The following is a 19,184-nucleotide window of genomic DNA, read 5'->3' as shown; positions in this document are numbered from 1 at the left end:
GTAACACCACCACTCCCTCCTCTAACTCTCCCTAACACCACCACTCCATCCTCTAACTCTCCCTACGACCACCACTCCATCATCTAACTCTCCCTAACACAATCACTCCATCATCTAACTCTCCTTAACACCACAACTCCATCATCTAACTCTTCGTAACACCACCACTCCATCCTCTAACTCTCCATAACACCACCACTCCATCCTCTAACTCTCCCTAACACCACCACTCAATCCTCAAACTCTCCCTAACACCACCACTCCATCCTCTAACTCTCCGTAGCACCACCACTCCATCCTCTAACTCTCCCTAACATCACCACTCCATCCTCTAACTCTTTCTAACACCACCACTCTATCCTCTAACTCTCCGTAACACCACCACTCCATCCTCAAACTCTCCCTAACACCACCACTCCATCCTCTAATTCTCCGTAACACCACCACTCCATCCTCTAACTCTTTCTAACACCACCACTCCATCCTCTAACTCTTTATAACACCACCACTCTATCCTCTAACTCTCCCTAACACCACCACTCCATCCTCTAACTCTCCCTAACACCACCACTCCATCATCTAACTCTCCCTAACACCACCACTCCATCCTCTAACTCTTTATAACACCACCACTCTATCCTCTAACTCTCCCTAACACCACCACTCCATCCTCTAACTCCCTAACACCACCACTCCATCATCTAACTCTCCCTAACACCACCACTCCATCATCTAACTCTCCCTAACACCACCACTCCATCCTCAAACTCTCCCTAACATCACCACTCCATCCTCTAACTCTTTCTAACACCACCACTCCACCCTCTAACTCTCCCTAACACCACCACTCCATCCTCTAACTCTCCGTAACACCACCACTCCATCCTCTAACTCTCCCTAACACTACCACTCCATCCTCTAACTCTCCCTACGACCACCACTCCATCATCTAACTCTCCCTAACACAATCACTCCATCATCTAACTCTCATTAACACCACAACTCCATCATCTAACTCTCCGTAACACCACCACTCCATCCTCTAACTCTCCATAACACCACCACTCCATCCTCTAACTCTCCCTAACACCACCACTCAATCCTCAAACTCTCCCTAACACCACCACTCCATCCTCTAACTCTCCGTAGCACCACCACTCCATCCTCTAAGTCTCCCTAACACCACCACTCCATCCTCTAACTCTCCCTAACACCACCACTCCATCATCTAACTCTCCGTAACACCACCACTCCATCCTCTAACTCTCCCTAACACCACCACTCCATCCTCTAACTCTCCCTAACACCACCACTCCATCCTCAAACTCTCCCTAACATCACCACTCCATCCTCTAACTCTTTCTAACACCACCACTCCACCCTCTAACTCTCCCTAACACCACCACTCCATCCTCTAACTCTCCGTAACACCACCACTCCCTCCTCTAACTCTCCCTAACACCACCACTCCATCCTCTAACTCTCCCTACGACCACCACTCCATCATCTAACTCTCCCTAACACAATCACTCCATCATCTAACTCTCCTTAACACCACAACTCCATCATCTAACTCTCCGTAACACCACCACTCCATCCTCTAACTCTCCATAACACCACCACTCCATCCTCTAACTCTCCCTAACACCACCACTCAATCCTCAAACTCTCCCTAACACCACCACTCCATCATCTAACTCTCCTAACACCACAACTCCATCCTCTAACTCTCCCTAACACCACCACTCAATCCTCAAACTCTCCGTAGCACCACCACTCCATCCTCTAACTCTCCCTAACATCACCACTCCATCCTCTAACTCTTTCTAACACCACCACTCTATCCTCTAACTCTCCGTAACACCACCACTCCATCCTCAAACTCTCCCTAACACCACCACTCCATCATCTAACTCTCCCTAACACCACCACTCCATCCTCAAACTCTCCCTAACACCACCACTCCATCCTCTAACTCTTTATAACACCACCACTCTATCCTCTAACTCTCCCTAACACCACCACTCCATCCTCTAACTCTCCCTAACACCACCACTCCATCATCTAACTCTCCCTAACACCACCACTCCATCATCTAACTCTCCCTAACACCACCACTCCATCCTCAAACTCTCCCTAACATCACCACTCCATCCTCTAACTCTTTCTAACACCACCACTCCACCCTCTAACTCTCCCTAACACCACCACTCCATCCTCTAACTCTCCCTAACACCACCACTCCATCATCTAACTCTCCATAGCACCACCACTCCATCCTCTAACTCTCCCTAACACCACCACTCCATCCTCAAACTCTCCCTAACATCACCACTCCATCCTCTAACTCTCCCTAACACCACCACTCCATCCTCTAACTCTTTATAACACCACCACTCTATCCTCTAACTCTCCCTAACACCACCACTCCATCCTCTAACTCTCCCTAACACCACCACTCCATCATCTAACTCTCCCTAACACCACCACTCCATCATCTAACTCTCCCTAACACCACCACTCCATCCTCAAACTCTCCCTAATATCACCACTCCATCCTCTAACTCTTTCTAACACCACCACTCCACCCTCTAACTCTCCCTAACACCACCACTCCATCCTCTAACTCTCCGTAACACCACCACTCCATCCTCTAACTCTCCCTAACACAATCACTCCATCATCTAACTCTCATTAACACCACAACTCCATCATCTAACTCTCCGTAACACCACCACTCCATCCTCTAACTCTCCATAACACCACCACTCCATCCTCTAACTCTCCCTAACACCACCACTCAATCCTCAAACTCTCCCTAACACCACCACTCCATCCTCTAACTCTCCGTAGCACCAGCACTCCATCCTCTAAGTCTCCCTAACACCACCACTCCATCCTCTAACTCTCCCTAACATCACCACTCCATCATCTAACTCTCCGTAACACCACCACTCCATCCTCTAACTCTCCCTAACACCACCACTCCATCCTCTAACTCTCCCTAACACCACCACTCCATCCTCTAACTCTCCCTAACACCACCACTCCATCCTCTAACTCTCCCTAACACCACCACTCCATCATCTAACTCTCCTTAACACCACCACTCCATCCTCCAACTCTCCGTAGCACCACCACTCCATCCTCTAAGTCTCCCTAACACCACCACTCCATCCTCTAACTCTCCCTAACACCACCACTTCATCCTCTTACTCTCCCTAGCACCACCACTCCATCCTCTAACTCTTTCTAACACCACCACTCCATCATCTAACTCTCCGTAACACCACCACTCCATCCTCAAACTCTCCCTAACACCACCACTCCATCATCTAACTCTCCCTAACACCACCACTCCATCCTCAAACTCTCCCTAACACCACCACTCCATCCTCTAACTCTTTATAACACCACCACTCTATCCTCTAACTCTCCCTAACACCACCACTCCATCCTCTAACTCTCCCTAACACCACCACTCCATCATCTAACTCTCCCTAACACCACCACTCCATCATCTAACTCTCCCTAACACCACCACTCCATCCTCAAACTCTCCCTAACATCACCACTCCATCCTCTAACTCTTTCTAACACCACCACTCCACCCTCTAACTCACCCTAACACCACCACTCCATCCTCTAACTCTCCGTAACACCACCACTCCATCCTCTAACTCTCCCTAACACCACCACTCCATCCTCTAACTCTCCCTACGACCACCACTCCATCATCTAACTCTCCCTAACACAATCACTCCATCATCTAACTCTCCTTAACACCACAACTCCATCATCTAACTCTACGTAACACCACCACTCCATCCTCTAACTCTCCATAACACCACCACTCCATCCTCTAACTCTCCCTAACACCACCACTCAATCCTCAAACTCTCCCTAACACCACCACTCCATCCTCTAACTCTCCGTAGCACCACCACTCCATCCTCTAAGTCTCCCTAACACCACCACTCCATCCTCTAACTCTCCCTAACACCACCACTCCATCCTCTAACTCTCCCTAACACCACCACTCCATCCTCTAACTCTCCCTAACACCACCACTCCATCATCTAACTCTCCTTAACACCACCACTCCATCCTCTAACTCTCCGTAGCACCACCACTCCATCCTCTAAGTCTCCCTAACACCACCACTCCATCCTCTAACTCTCCCTAACACCACCACTTCATCCTCTTACTCTCCCTAACACCACCACTCCATCCTCTAACTCTTTCTAACACCACCACTCCATCATCTAACTCTCCGTAACACCACCACTCCATCCTCTAACTCTCCGTAGCACCACCACTCCATCCTCTAAGTCTCCCTAACACCACCACTCCATCCTCTAACTCTCCGTAACACCACCACTCCATCCTCTAACTCTCCGTAACACCACCACTCCATCCTCTAACTCTCCCTAACACCACCACTCCATCCTCTAACTCTCCCTAACACCACCACTCCATCCTCTAACTCTCCGTAACACCACCACTCCATCCTCTAACTCTCCCTAACACCACCACTCCATCCTCTAACTCTCCGTAACACCACCACTCCATCCTCTAACTCTCCCTAACACCACCACTCCATCCTCTAACTCTCCTTAACACCACCACTCCATCCATCCAAGAGTGTTGCGTTTCTCCACCACCCTCCTCCTTCACTCCAAAACAAGCCAGCAGAGAAAAGGAAAGGCTTCTAGACACAACATCTGGAACTCCCCAAGTCCCCCATCTAACCGCCACACAGCCCCAGTCACTTTATCTTAAACCCTCCAGGCTCTAACCACAATTAGTCATCGGTGCTCCCATTCAGACACAGCCCAGTTCCACCACTCACAGTACAGTATCCCTTAAACAGCACTATACTGAATTTTTTATTTGGGATATGCATGGGGTCCAGTGACAACCCATCTGTTGCTCTAATGAGTTAGTATTATCATAGTCATAGTGCTACAGCCGGCCGTGGGATAAGACAACAATAGATCTGTGTTATCTTCAACTCATGGCCTGTAAGTGTTGACATTAGCGTGTCTGTGTGAAGGTTTGTGTGGGGGTGGGCTGTGCAGCGTTACCCTTTGGTCCGGCGCCACGGTGTATTCTGGTGTATCCTGGTGTATATAGATGTGGAACTAGGAGTGTGACGATAGATGCATACATCCCTCCACGTCGTTTAGTCTCTTGGCTACATTTGACTCATGACGTCTGGGCTCATGTCAACTGCTGTCAAGTGTACCACGGCCCTAAGCCTTCCAGTCATAGTGAATCTGACTGATGGGAGTGGGCAGCCCTGCACTGTGCTGCTCAGTGACAAACACACTGGTCCTGTCCTCATGCCCTATGTAGGAGAGACAGGCCCAGTGCCCAGGGTCTACTGCAGTCTCCAGGAGACACAGCCAATACACCACTCATGGAAGGCTGCCCTCACTAAGCACAGAGACTCTCTACACTGACCTTTACCCCCACACTATTCATCCAGGGGAATAGGAAGATATTTGTCTTGTTTTATACAGTCAAAGGCTTTGAAACGTCATTTTTTTTACATGTCATACTCCTGAGAGAGATGGAACCGTGTTCATTGGGCAAAGAGAGCAATGGGAGTTTTTATTCACAGCAGGCGTTCCCTCTAATGTTGGGCTTGGCGCTGCTAAGCTTTTTCCTCTCTGGACTGTATCTTCAGAGGTTGTTTATTGATTTGCACTTCTAACCTTTTTACAGGACTTTCTGTGTTTCTTGGACGTGTTTTTGGGTGTGGCTTTGAAAAGCCAGTGTGTCTGAGGCGGGCTTGGCTGACCAGAGGAGCAGCATACTGGTCACGACGCTTGGATCTGGTCCTGGGGGGAGGGGTGGCGGTGGTAGTGGTCGGGGAGGTAGGAAGTGTAGATGGGTGGAGTGTGCACAGCTGGGCAGGGCAGGGCAAGGCATAGAAGGGTAGGGGTGGAAAAGAGAGAGGGAATGAGGGGAGGGAGGGACAGAGGGAGAGAGGATGTGTATAGAGCTGGGCAGGGCATGGCTGTAAGGGACAGAGGGAAGTAGGGAGGAGACAGGAAGCTCAGGGCAGCCAGAGAAGACCTCTCTGTGGGGTGATAGTGGGTGATGTAATGGCATTAATCTCCTCATGCCATCTGACAACCAGTGTGACTCTGTCATTGAAAAGTGCTAATTCTGCTGAACTGTGAGGGGGAACCAGGCATCTCCGGAGGCCAAGGCCCTGGATTAATTAGGCATGCTGGCATCAAACTCAAAGCTCACACATTCTCCTCTTCTTCTTTACTAGAACAGAACAGAGCAGAGCACTGTTTGTTTTGTGTATCTGATGCTCCAGTGAGTCAGGACAAGAACTACAGGCCCATGAACACCACTCTGTCCCCCTTCTGTCCTGGTAGTGGTTGTAGTGGATGTCCCCAGGTGGCCACACTAACCCAGGTGTTTTCTCCTCTCTCTGCAGATGAACCGGCCCATCCAGGTGAAGCCAGCCGACAGCGAAGGACGAGGAGGTAATTAACCTTCTCCTGGTTGTCCCTTCCCTCTTTTCACTCCTACCCCCTCCCTCCCTTCACCCCTCCCTTCACCCCTCCCTCCACCCCTCCAACCCTCCACTCCTCCACCCCTCCAATCCTCCGCCCCTCTACCCCTCCACTCCTCCGCACACCTTAATAATCTGCTCTCAGTAGGGACACACTGGGAGTTTGCAGAGTAGCCGTTAATATAGGTCACTCGCCTCTATTGACTTCCCATCTGTGCCGGCCGGACCAACAGAGAGAGGGGCTGTGTCAGGTTCACTGTCACTCTGAGATGTTCAAAGTCGAGTGAGGAGCGGGAGGAGGAGAGGCTGGGTGGGGATCTATCCCTCCTCACTGTCCTCAGAGTGACAGCTCAGCCTGGTTACAGATGAGAGCCACTGGGAGTCAACCCCCCCTTCCATGCACCTCCATAACCTTCCTCTTCCCCCCTCCTCACCCCCACACAGCCACACTTCAGAGGTCCTGTATAGGCTTTACCAGTCAACACCAGGACAGTCAAACCCATCCACTTTGTACTGCCAGGTCAATCGTACAACTCAGATTTGTTATTTTGACAGCATATAAAATGGACAGAGGAGAGAGTGTAGTTAGTAGTCAGACATGTTTATAAATGATCTGTGATTTTGGGTTTAGGCCTTCAACACCAAATCACAAAACAGAATTAACGTTTTTACACAGAGCTGAAGAGCCACCCGCCAGCTTGGCCCTAGCCAGAATGACAGTGTGATTGACTAGATCATTCCAAAGCCATTTGTAACATTATCGGGGTTAATGCAGATTAAGCCAGTTACAGATTTACATGTGGCATAATTACATCTAATTGACCCAGTGTGCGTCTACATTGTGAGGGTCAGATGCATTATATGTATCCAAGCCTTCTGAGTTCCACCACAGCCAGCCAGGGTAAGATTAGACCCAGACTGAGACAGTTTGGTGATTTACGTGGTCAAGATGTGTGAATCAGCCGGCACATTTCCCTGTTCTCTGACACACACTCGCTCTCCCATTTAGATCTTTAATTAACGACCATCTAAAAACAGGCAAAGTCTGACGGACAAGACCTGGGCGGGAGCCAATCGGCATATTCACAGAGATAAATTGGATCTCTGGTTTAAGGGAGGGAGGATGGATGGCCACCAATATCAATTACTACTCTTTCTCTAGCCTGAGAGGAGAGGAGAGGAGAGGAGAGGAGAGGAGAGGAGAGGAGAGGAGAGGAGAGGAGAGGAGAGGAGAGGAGAGGAGAGGAGAGGAGAGGAGAGGAGAGGAGAGGAGAGGAAAGAGAAAAATACAGACAGAGTGAATGAAATACAGAGGACTCTCTATGCCAGCCAGCCCAGTTCTGTTCTCTAGCTAGTCAGTCTGTCACAGGAACTTTGTGTTGGAGACGACAGACAGGGTATAGGACACGGCGTGGCGCTGACTGAAATGCGAGCACAGCGACAGGCCAGGACCCAACATAGATACAGTATCGAGCGTTAATGGCAACAGGAAGTCATCAGACAGGGCAGGCAAGTAAAGCGTAGCCTCGGCTGATAATGAAATTATATTTACTATGAAGGCCTCGACTTAAAGGAAAACAAACAGCCCTGGGTAGGAAAGGGATTAATCTCTCCCTCTGTGTGTGTGTGTGTGTGTGTGTGTGTGTGTGTGTGTGTGTGTGTGTGTGTGTGTGTGTGTGTGTGTGTGTGTGTGTGTGTGTGTGTGTGTGTGTGTGTGTGTGTGTGTGTGTGTGTGTGCGTGCGCGTGCGCGCGTGCGTGCGTGCGTGCGTGTCTCAGTCAGAGCAGATAGAGGGAGGCCAGCCCAACCAGGTAGACAGTATTCCCACCAGGGCCCTAGCTGCAGATTGGTTAGTAGTGGGACGTGCGCTTGCGCCAAGACTTCTGCCCCCATGGAATGGAGACATTTATCACATACAAGACATCAGCAATTATCTGTCATGAGGAGTCGCAAAGGTGTCTCGGTTACGTGCTTCTGCAGGCATTACGGCCCATTAGTGGGTTTAGAGACGCTCGTACACCCCCCTGCCTCCATCCCTCTCCCTCCTTCCTGCCTCCCCCTCCCCCAGGGAGCTGTCTTCTCTCCAGGGATAGAGATGTGTCAGGAGCGCTAGAAAAAGTTTGGCACAGGAACTGACTCTGGGACCAGACAACGCATAATCCTGCACATCTATTGGCATTTGTGGATAGAAAAACGAATTCTCTGGGCCGTCTATTAGAATGACTCATGGGTTATTTATTTCTCCTTTGCATTATCAAATAGAATAGGAGGATGGGATGCGAGGAGGCTTTTCAGACTTTAAATCTATTGTCACATTGCTGCTCTGAGTCAACCAGCACTCCTCTCCACTCCTCTCCCTCCAAGTCCATCTTTATCTCTTGTGTTACAACCCAGCCTTTATTTTCAACTTGATAAAGTCATGATTTCAATTGGGAGATATGGCGAGACAATTGAAGCAGGGTGCCCCTGCTCTTCTGCTATGTGGACAGTGCTTGAATAGAAAGTGTCTCATATCTCTACTTTAAACCCAAGCAATTTGCCTCAATCCAAACGGGGCTGGGGAAGTAGATAGAGAGAGGAGGGATAGAGCTAGTGATAGAGAGAGAGAGGGCTCCAGAGCAAGGCCCAGCGAGAAAAGGAGGGAGTGAGGGAGATGGAGAGCTGGGGTCGGCAGGATGAGGGAGCTAACGGAGGGTGATAGGTTAGCTGAGCGAATCTCAGCACTAAATCATTTGGGAAGCACCCCTTCCTTATCTCTTCCTCTCCATCTAGGAATCTCTTCCCACTGACCTTGTCTGCTGCTGTGTTTGAAGAAAAGATGAAGCCATATTATCTTTATTGGAGATGGCCATTATCTAAACAGAATCTGCAGGCTGCAGGTCCCACTCCTCCTGTAGCCATCCAGCCATGGCCGCCGTAGTAGAATGGAGAGAGACCATGCTGATGAGGACAAGGATGGTGGATCAGTATCAAGCGCCCTCTCTCCCTCCCTTTATTATGCCTTTATTAACTAGGAGAAGACAGAGTGCCTCCCTCCTTTTCTCTCATTACGCTTCTCTAACACACAAGCACTTCCATCTGCATTTACCTTTTAGTCCAATCTCCATGCTCTCTCTACAGCAGTGTTTACCAACTCCAGTCCTCCAGTACCCCCAACAGGACACATTTTTGTTGTAGCCCCGAACAAACTCACCTGATTTGACTCATTGAGGGCTTGATGATTAGTTGACAAGTTAAATCAAGTGTGGTTGTCTGAAGCTACAACAGAAATGTGTCTGGTGGGGGTACTGGAGGACTGGAGCCGGGAAACACTGCTCTACAGTGTACAGTGCCTTACAAAAGTTTTCATCCCCTTTGGCATTTTTCCTATTTTGTTGTATTACAACCCCCTTTGCTATGAAGCCCCTAAATAAGATCTGGTGCAACCAATTACCTTCAGAAGTGACATAATTAGTTAAATAAAGTTCACCTGTGTGCAATCTAAGTGTAACATGATCTGTCACATGATCTCAGTATATATACACCTGTTCTGAAAGGTCCCAGAGTCTGCAACACCACAAAGCAAGGGGCACCACCAAGCAAGCGACACCATGAAGACCAAGGAGCTCTCCAAACAGGTCAGCGACAAAGTTGTGGAGAAGTACAGATCAGGGTTGGGTTATAAAAAAATATCCAAAACTTTGAACATCCCACGGAGCACCATTAAGTCCATTATAAAAAAATGGAAAGAATATGACACCACAACAAACCTGCCAAGAGAGGGCCGCCCACCAAAACTCACGGACCAGGCAAAGAGGGCATTAATCAGAGAGGCAACAAAGAGACCAAAGATAACCCTGAAGGAGCTGCAAAGCTCCACAGCGGAGATTGGAGTATCTGTCCATACGACCACTTTAAGCCGGACACTCCACAGAGCTGGGCTTTACTGAAGAGTGACCAGAAAAAAAGCCATTGCTTAATGAAAAAAAATAAGCAAACATGTTTGGTGTTCGCCAAAGGCATGTGGGAGACTCCCCAAACATATGGAAGAAGATACTCTGGTCAGATGAGACTAAAATTTAGCTTTTTGGCCATCAAGGAAAACGCTATGTTAGGTGCAAACCCAACACCTCTCATCACCCTGAGAACACCATCCCCACAGTGAAGCATGGTGGTGGCAGCATCATGCTGCGGGGATGTTTTTCATCGGCAGGGACTGGGAAACTGGTCAGAATTGAAGGAAGGATGGAGGGCGCTAAATACAGGGAAATTCTTGAGGGAAACCTGTTTCAGTCTTCCAGAGATTTGAGACTGGGACGGAGGTTCACCTTCTAGCAGGACAATGACCCTAAGCATACTGCTAAAGCAACACTTGAGTGGTTTAAGGGGGAAAATGTAAATGTCTTGGAATTGGCTTAGTCAAAGCCCAGAACTCAATCCAATTGAGAATCTGTGGTATGACTTAAAGATTGCTGTACACCAGGAGGAACCCATCAAACTTGAAGGAGCTGGAGCAGTTTTTCCTTGAAGAATGGGCAAATATCCTAGTGGCTCTACAAAGTATTGACTTAGGGGGGGTGAATAGTTATGCACGTTCAAGTTTTCTGTTTTTTTGTCTTATTTCTTGTTTGTTTCACAATAAAAAAATATTTTGCATCCTCAAAGTGGTAGGCATGTTGTGTAAATCAAATGATATGACCCCCCCCAAAAATCTATTTTAATTCCAGGTTGTAAGGCAACAAAATAGGAAAAATGCCAAGGGGGCTGAATACTTTTGCAAGCCACTGTATGTTCATCTTTTGTAATAGAAGAAACACACCAGACCAACGGACGGCTAAAAGACAGCTAAAAGTCTCATTCTAATAGATGGCCCAGATAATTAGTTTTCCTATCCACAATGGGCCAATAGATCTGCAGGATTATGCGCCGTCTGGTCCCACAATGGTGGGGCTCTAATGCTACATTATCAGGCAGACACAGACCTAATGGTGGGACTCTAATGCTACATTATCAGGCAGACACATACAAAATGGTGGGAAAATGTAGCATTAGAGTCCCACCATTCTGAATGCTTTCTTCCTGATAATGTAGAATTAGAGTCCTACCAATCTGTATCTGTCTACCCGATCATATAGAATTTGAATCCCACCATTCTGTATTTGTCTACCTGATAATGTAGCATTGGAGTCCCAACATTATGTATGCATCTTCCTAATAATGAAACATAGTTCCTTCATTCTGTATTTTTCTACCTGATAATGTAGCATTCGAGTCTCTGCGTATCTTTACATAGTTGCAGTTTGACTAGAGCGTGTATCAAGGTTCGTAGTTTCTGTCTGGGTTGCACTCTGCCCTACGGCATCCTGAGAAAGGCATGCTTTTTTTTGCTCTGTGTTCGTCCTTGCCTGGGCGCTTCCTCATCTCAGCGCGCGTCTCTGAAGGATGACCCCAGTCTGGGAGGTGAGAGATTGACAGGACCTCAAGCTCTTGTGTGCTGTGCTGTCATGCCCCGCCCAGCAGATAGGGAAGAGTGAGGGCTGATGCGTGGTTGCTGCAGCAGGCTGCCAGGCCGCTGGGGAGGGGCTGTCTGGAGGCACCTCAACACCCACTGAGGACCGTGCTCCACTTTACATGCAAATGAAGCCAATAGATCTCTCTCCGCCTCTGGACACGAAACATGCAAAACTTTGAAAAGTCAGAAAGAGCTCGGCAGGGCGGTACACACCCAGTTTGTCAGAGGTTCAGGGAACACAGTATAGTAGCTCAAGGTTGGCTGGGCATTACATTTAATTGCTTTGTTACAGCATCTGTATGATAGGGCCATGCCATGAGAAAACATACATCCACATTGTATAAGAAAAAATACATGGAGTTTAAATATTTGGACAGAAATTGAAACAGGCAATTTCACCAAATTTCTTCCGTTGTTCTGTGATCGTTTTTGAAAGTCGCAACGAAAGGCCCTCCTTGTGCTTCTGAGTAAATGAAAGTGACAGCCCTTGCAGTACGAGTAATGCATTTACAAGCAGGGGGCCTGGATCCTATCATCATTCCTCCTGCAGCAGGTAGCCTAGTAGTTAGAGCATTGGGCCAGTAACTGTAAGGTTGCTGGATCGGATCCCTGAACTGACAAGGTAAAAAATCTATTGTTCTGCCCCTGAACGAGGAAGTTAACCCACTCTTCCCAGGGAGGCTGTCATTGTAAATAAGAATTTGTTCTTAACTGACTTGCCTAGTTAAATAAAGGTTTAAAAAATGAAATGTAAAAAATGCCTGATACGGTGACAATTTCAATATTCCTTCCCTTCTGATGATTATATTTACTGCCTCACTATGTTGAATAATCTTCTGGCATATGTCAGATTAGGCCTATCAGTTAAGAGACTATGGGTCTGCTCAGAAGCAGGGCCAGTCAGATGTATCTTCATCAGCATTACAGCAGGCCAGGCTGAAGCTGGGATTGGAGCTGGGAGGGAGCTGGAGATGGAGATGGAGCTGGGTGTGAAGCTGGGGGTTTTATATAGAGCTGGGGTATAGGGCTGAGGAGCAGGGCTGGAGCTGGGCCCAGAGCTGGGGACTTTATAGAGAACCGGCAGTATAGGGCTGAGGAGCAGGGCTGGAGCTGGGAATGGAGCTGGGGTTGGGGCTGAAGCTGGGGTCTTTATATAGAGCTGTGGTATAGGGCTGGAGCTGGGATTGGAGCTGGGAGGGAGCTGGAGATGGAGCTGGGTGTGAAGCTGGGGTTTTTATATAGAGCTGGGGTATAGGGCTGAGGAGCAGGGCTGGAGCTGGGGCTGGAGCTGGGCCCAGAGCTGGGGACTTTATATAGAGCTGGGGTATAGGGCTGAGGAGCAGGGCTGGAGCTGGGAATGGAGCTGGGGCTGAAGCTGGGGTCTTTATATAGAGCTGGGGTATAGGGCTGGAGCTGGGATTGGAGCTGGGGAGGGAGCTGGAGCTGGGGGCTTTATATAGAGCTGGGGTATAGGGCTGAAGAGCAGGGCTGGAGCTGGGAATGGAGCTGGGGCTGGGGACTATATAGAGCTGGGGTATAGGGCTGAGGAACAGGGCTGGAGCTGGGACTGAGGACTATATAGAGCTGGGGTATAGGGCTGAGGAACAGGGCTGGAGCTGGGGCTGGGGACTTTATATAGAGCTGGGGTATAGGGCTGAGTAACAGGGCTGGAGCTGGGGCTGGGTACTTTATATAGAGCGGGGGTATAGGGCTGAGGAACAGGGCTGGAGCTGGGGGTGGGGACTTTCTATAGAGCGGGGGTATAGGGCTGAGGAGCAGGGCTGGAGCTGGGGAGGGAGCTGGACCTGGGACTAGAGCTGGGGTATAGGGCTGAGGAGCAGGGCTGGAGCTGGGGAGGGAGCTGGACCTGGGACTAGAGCTGGGGAATAGGGCTGAGGAGCAGGGCTGGAGCTGGGGAGGGAGCTGGACCTGGGACTAGAGCTGGGGTATAGGGCTGGAGCTGGGGAGGGAGCTGGACCTGGGACTAGAGCTGGGGTATAGGGCTGAGGAGCAGGGCTGGAGCTGGGGAGGGAGCTGGACCTGGGACTAGAGCTGGGGTTGGGGCTGAGGAGCAGGGCTGGAGCTGGGGAGGGCGCTGGACCTGGGACTAGAGCTGGGGTATAGGGCTGAGGAGCAGGGCTGGAGCTGGGGAGGGAGCTGGACCTGGGACTAGAGCTGGGGTATAGGGCTGAGGAGCAGGGCTGGAGCTGGGGAGGGAGCTGGACCTGGGACTAGAGCTGGGGTATAGGGCTGAGGAGCAGGGCTGGAGCTGGGGAGGGAGCTGGACCTGGGACTAGAGCTGGGGTATAGGGCTGAGGAGCAGGGCTGGAGCTGGGGAGGGAGCTGGACCTGGGACTAGAGCTGGGGTTGGGGCTGAGGAGCAGGGCTGGAGCTGGGGAGGGAGCTGGACCTGGGACTAGAGCTGGGGTTGGGGCTGAAGCTCTGTGCTTTATATAGAACTGGGGTATAGGGCTGGAGCGGAAGCTGAAGATGAAGCTAAGCTGGAGCTGGGGTTGCAGTAGACCAGCAGGGCTACAGTATTGGGGGCTGTATATAGGGCTGGGGTATGGGGCTGAGGAATGGGGCTGATGAGTAGGGCTTGGGTTAGGCTATAGAGTGGGGTCTGATCCCACCACGGCAGAGCCTTGCAGGCAGCAGTCGTGTGCCATACAGCGTCAGGTCCAATAATGAGCCATCAGCCCCATAACCCATCTGATGTGTTGCCTGAAACATTACTGTGTGTTTGAAATGAACCCAGAGGCCTAGCAGGAAGCTTTTATCGTTTGGTGCAGCTGTCCATGCTTTCAGAGCACAGCACTCACATACGGTCCGTGTGAGCAGCACACTTTACGTGATATGGAAATGAGGCATTCAAAAAACATGTCAACCACTGACACTTTAGTCTAGCATGAGACTAATTGTTTCTATGGTGGCATTTATTTGCAACCAGAAGGAAAAACTTTAGCTAAGTAGGTTTCTCAACAGCTCATTCCCCACCCTGTGATAGAAAGAGAGAGAGAGAGAGAGAGAGAGAGAGAGAGAGAGAGAGAGAGAGAGCGCGAGAGAGAGAGAGAGAGAGAGAGAGAGAGAGAGAGAGAGAGAGAGAGAGAGAGAGAGAGAGAGAGAGAATACTGTAGGAGTCTGTATGTTCCACTGTATGTGAAATACTGTAGAATAAGACACATTAATCTTTTCCTTTTGTGAAATTGTGAACAGCTATTGAATATGTTGCTACTGTTTTGGCTAAGGTGTGGTTGGGGTTGAGAGAGAGAGGAAAATATAGAGAGGGAAAGAAAATATCAAGCCAGACCTACTGCACCCTACAACAAAAGTAGCACTTTAATCCAGAGAGAGAAGCATCAGTCTTGACAGCATATGGCATCTGTGCAAAATCCATTAATTTTTAATACACCGGGCGCTGAAATGAAAAGGCTTCCTGAGACAAGCGATTGTCAGATGTCAGTTGTGTTTTGATAACTTTGATCTTCTCTTTTATTTGCATTCCTAAAATAGGGCCGTCCACATGCTATCTCAGACTGGACATGCCATCTCAGACTGACACAGCCCTATATCCCACACAATTACACCTACCTTCAGTCAAGCAATGAACAGCTGCGGAGAGAGAGACGAGTGGAGGATAGTGTGTGTGTGTGTGTGTGTGTGTGTGTGTGTGTGTGTGTGTGTGTGTGTGTGTGTGTGTGTGTGTGTGTGTGTGTGTGTGTGTGTGTGTGTGTGTGTGTGTGTGTGTGTGTGTGTGTGTGTGTGTGTGTGTGTGTGTGTGTGTGTGTGTGCGCGCAGTCAGTTGGACACTGCAGCACACAAACCTAGCTATCCATCTCTCTCCTTCTCTCTTTCTCTGTTTCTCATGCAGACACTTATGTTTAATGTAACGCAGTGGGGAGGAAGGACCATGTCGATTACATGGGTGGCTACTGAGTGGAGCCTCATTCACAGTACAGATCACCTGTTATAAGAGGGGCTCCTGTTCTATCAGGGCTCATTTACAGACAGGGGTTCGAGGGGCTAGGAGCTCTGTGAGAGATAAGTATGGAGGAGAGGGGTCAGACAGACAGTCGGGTCAAGTAGCCCCGCCATGTCAGTTAAATCCTAAGTGTTCTGCATAGTGAAGCATTCACTTTAGTCTGGATTATAATGCAGGATTGTACTTTAACTGTATTCTCATTGATTTTCCCCCTCCACACACCCTTTTATGAAGAACTCTCTCAGTCTGTTCTGGAGGCTAGACATCTCGTTATGCAGAGTGGTGAGCATCGCTGGTTATTTATTCATAATCATAAATGCACTTTAAAAGCCTCCGAGTGGCCATAAGAGTAGAGAAATCTTGCCGATCCAATAACGCGCTGCTTTGGAGACAGGTGCAAAATGGACTAATTAATAGCGATTCATACTCTGGCCAGGGTGTGCGGTGCGGTGGGCCGGCCGGCTTGGCGAGAGGAGAAGAGTGCTTAGGTCAGGCAATGAAAAGATATCGGCTCCAAATTCAATCTTCTCACTCCGGCCGTTCCTCCCTCCCAGAGGAGGGCTCAGAAGAGCTCTCACTCTCCTTTAACGCTTTCGCCGGGTGTCATTTATTTCTTCAGTTTGCATGTTTGAAAAGTTCATTACCTCACTCATGGCTAGTTAATTAGCCTTGTAAAGCTATCATTAGACCTCCTCGGGCCCCGGTTGGAAATTAGTCTTTGTCCCAAAACATTAAGATGCCACAGGAGGCCTGTAAAAGTGCACTTCTACCATTAAGGCCTGATAGTGACACCCCAATGAAACGTCTGATGACCGAGAGAGAGAGAAAGAGAGAGACAATCCAAATGGAGTCAGGTGTGTTCTGGGAGCCACTCAAGTCTCACCTTATGTCTCATCTCTGAAGCTCTGACTCATTCCAGACAAACACCTGTCCTGAACTGCTCTGTGAGCTGAAAGCTGTGAATGCATCCCAGCTGAGACCCATATCCTGTCCTGCTCTGGTTTCTGTTTTGGTCAGCTCTTTTTTTGAACCTTTATTTAACTAGGCAAATCAGTTAAGAACAAATTCTTATTTACAGTGATGGCCTACCAAAAGGCAAAAGGCCTCCTGCGGGGACGGGAGCTGGGATTAAAAATAAATTAAATATAGGACAAAACACACATCACGACAAGAGAGACAACACTACATAAAGAGAGACCAAAGACAACAACATAGCATGGCAGCACCACATGACAACACAGCATGATAGCATCACAACATGACAACAACATGGTAACAACACAAGGCAGCAGCACAACATGGTAGCACCACAAAACAGGGTACAAACATTAAAGGGCACAGACAACAGCACAAAGGTAGAGACAACAATACATCATGCAAAGCAGCCACAACGGTCAGTAAGTGTGTTCATGATTGAGTCTTTGAATGAAGAGATGGAGACAAAACGGTCCAGTTTGAGTGTTTGTTGCAGCTCGTTCCAGTCATTAGCTGCAGCAAACTGAAAAGACAAGCGACCCAGGGATGTGTGTACTTCGGGGACCTTTAACAGAATGTGACTGGCAGAACGGGTGTTGTATGTGGAGGATGAGGGCTGCATTAGATATCTCAGATGGGGGGAGTGATGCCTAAGAGGGTTTTATAAATAAGCATCAACCAGTGGGTCTTGAGACGGGGATACAGAGATGACCAGATTACAGAGGAGCATAGAGTGCAGTGATGTGTCTTATAAGGAGCATTGGTGGCACATCTGATGTTCGAATGGTAAAGAACATCTAGCCGCTCGAGAGCACCCTTACCTGCCGATCTATAAACGATGTCTCCGTAATCTAGCATGGGTAGGATGGTCATCTGAATCAGGGTTAGTTTGGCAGCTGGCAGCTGGGGTGAAAGAGGAGCGATTACGATAGAGGAAACCAAGTCTAGATTTAAATTTAGCCTGCAGCTTTGATATGTGCTGAGAGAAGGACAGTGTACCGTCTAGCCATACTCCCAAGTACTTGCATGAGGTGACTACCTCAAGCTCTAACCCCTCAGAGGTAGTAGGGAGTAGAGAGACCTGTGGGGAGAGGGACATTCTTCTTACCAAACCACATGACCTCTTGTTTTGGAGGTATTCAGAACAAGGTTAAGGGCAGAGAAAGCTTGTTGGACACTAAGAAGACTTTGTTGTAATACAAAACCCGGGGAGGGGCCAGCTGAGTATAAGACTGAATCACCTGTGTATATCATCTAGTCCCCATTCAGCCAGTCCCCATGACCACACACTGTGTAGCCTGTTCTCCTCTGGCCTATCAGGCCAAGGGCGGATAGAGGAGCTTTAATGAGTAGAGAGATGGCTGCTGGGTGTGTGACGGTGACGTGTGAGGCGTGACTGCTGTAGACAAATGTGTTGGAGCAGGAGAATGTATGAGGCCAGTTATTACAGCAGATGGTCATGTAGGAGTGAGAGGCTGGGGCCATGGTCATGACGTTTTGAAGTGTGAGGCTGGCTCCAGGTGAGGTGGGGTCTGTGTGAGGCTGGGTGTATCAAATCAAATTATTGGTCACATACACATGGTTAGCAGATGTTATTGCGAGTGTAGCGAAATGCTTGTGCTTCTAGTTCCGACAGTGCAGCAATATCTAAAAAGTAATCTAACAATTCCACAACAACTACCTAGTACACACTAGCTAATACACTCCCTGTATGGCTGGGTCAGTGGGAGGCTGGGTCCGTGTGAGGCGTGATCAGATGAGCGTGATCGTGACTAGCAACAGGGCTTCCACTTTAAGATGAAGCTCAGACACTGCCATAGTAAGAGCAGCACGCCGTCGGGCAGGCGGGCAGGCAGGCAGGCAGGCAGGCAGGCAGGCAGCCAGCCAGGCAGCCAGGCACGTGTCTCATTTGAACTTTACAGGAATGTAACAGGATCTGAGGTTCCCCCAGCTTTATTTTTAGAACAACTGTGTCTAATGGTACCTGGCAGGTACAGGAGATGTCACATCTGTCCAGGGCCAGGTGATACTCTTGCCCTCGCCTTCCCCCCACCGCTCCCTCCCCGACGCAGTCAAATGACTCACGCTGAAGATCAACAGTGTCATTTCCAATAAACTCGTCTTCCTCTCCCTGCCACGTTCCATCAGTTCTTGGGATGGGTTCTTGCTAGTAGCCATTCCATTCCACAACACAGTCGA

General features: G+C 49.1%; 1 protein-coding gene across 22 annotated transcripts in view; it reads left to right on the top strand.

The window, feature by feature from the left end:
* LOC129834483 (CUGBP Elav-like family member 4) overlaps positions 1-19,184 on the top strand; it is a 194,183-nt gene that overhangs the window by 122,192 nt on the left and 52,807 nt on the right. For 6 of the 22 annotated variants that reach the window (XM_055899518.1, XM_055899514.1, XM_055899517.1 and 3 more), the window contains exon 1: positions 6,024-6,509. In XM_055899518.1, coding sequence (XP_055755493.1) covers positions 6,461-6,509 — 49 coding nt within the window. In that variant the 5' untranslated portion in view covers positions 6,024-6,460. Of the gene's footprint in view, positions 1-6,020; positions 6,510-19,184 lie in introns of those variants that run through there. The other 16 variants (XM_055899522.1, XM_055899513.1, XM_055899506.1 and 13 more) reach the window with 6 other exon arrangements.

This window comes from Salvelinus fontinalis, chromosome 35 (genome assembly GCF_029448725.1).
Source record: "Salvelinus fontinalis isolate EN_2023a chromosome 35, ASM2944872v1, whole genome shotgun sequence".
In the NCBI taxonomy this organism is placed as follows: domain Eukaryota; kingdom Metazoa; phylum Chordata; class Actinopteri; order Salmoniformes; family Salmonidae; genus Salvelinus; species Salvelinus fontinalis.
Note: the sequence above shows the minus strand (reverse complement) of the source record. Positions and strands in the feature narration are given on the sequence as shown.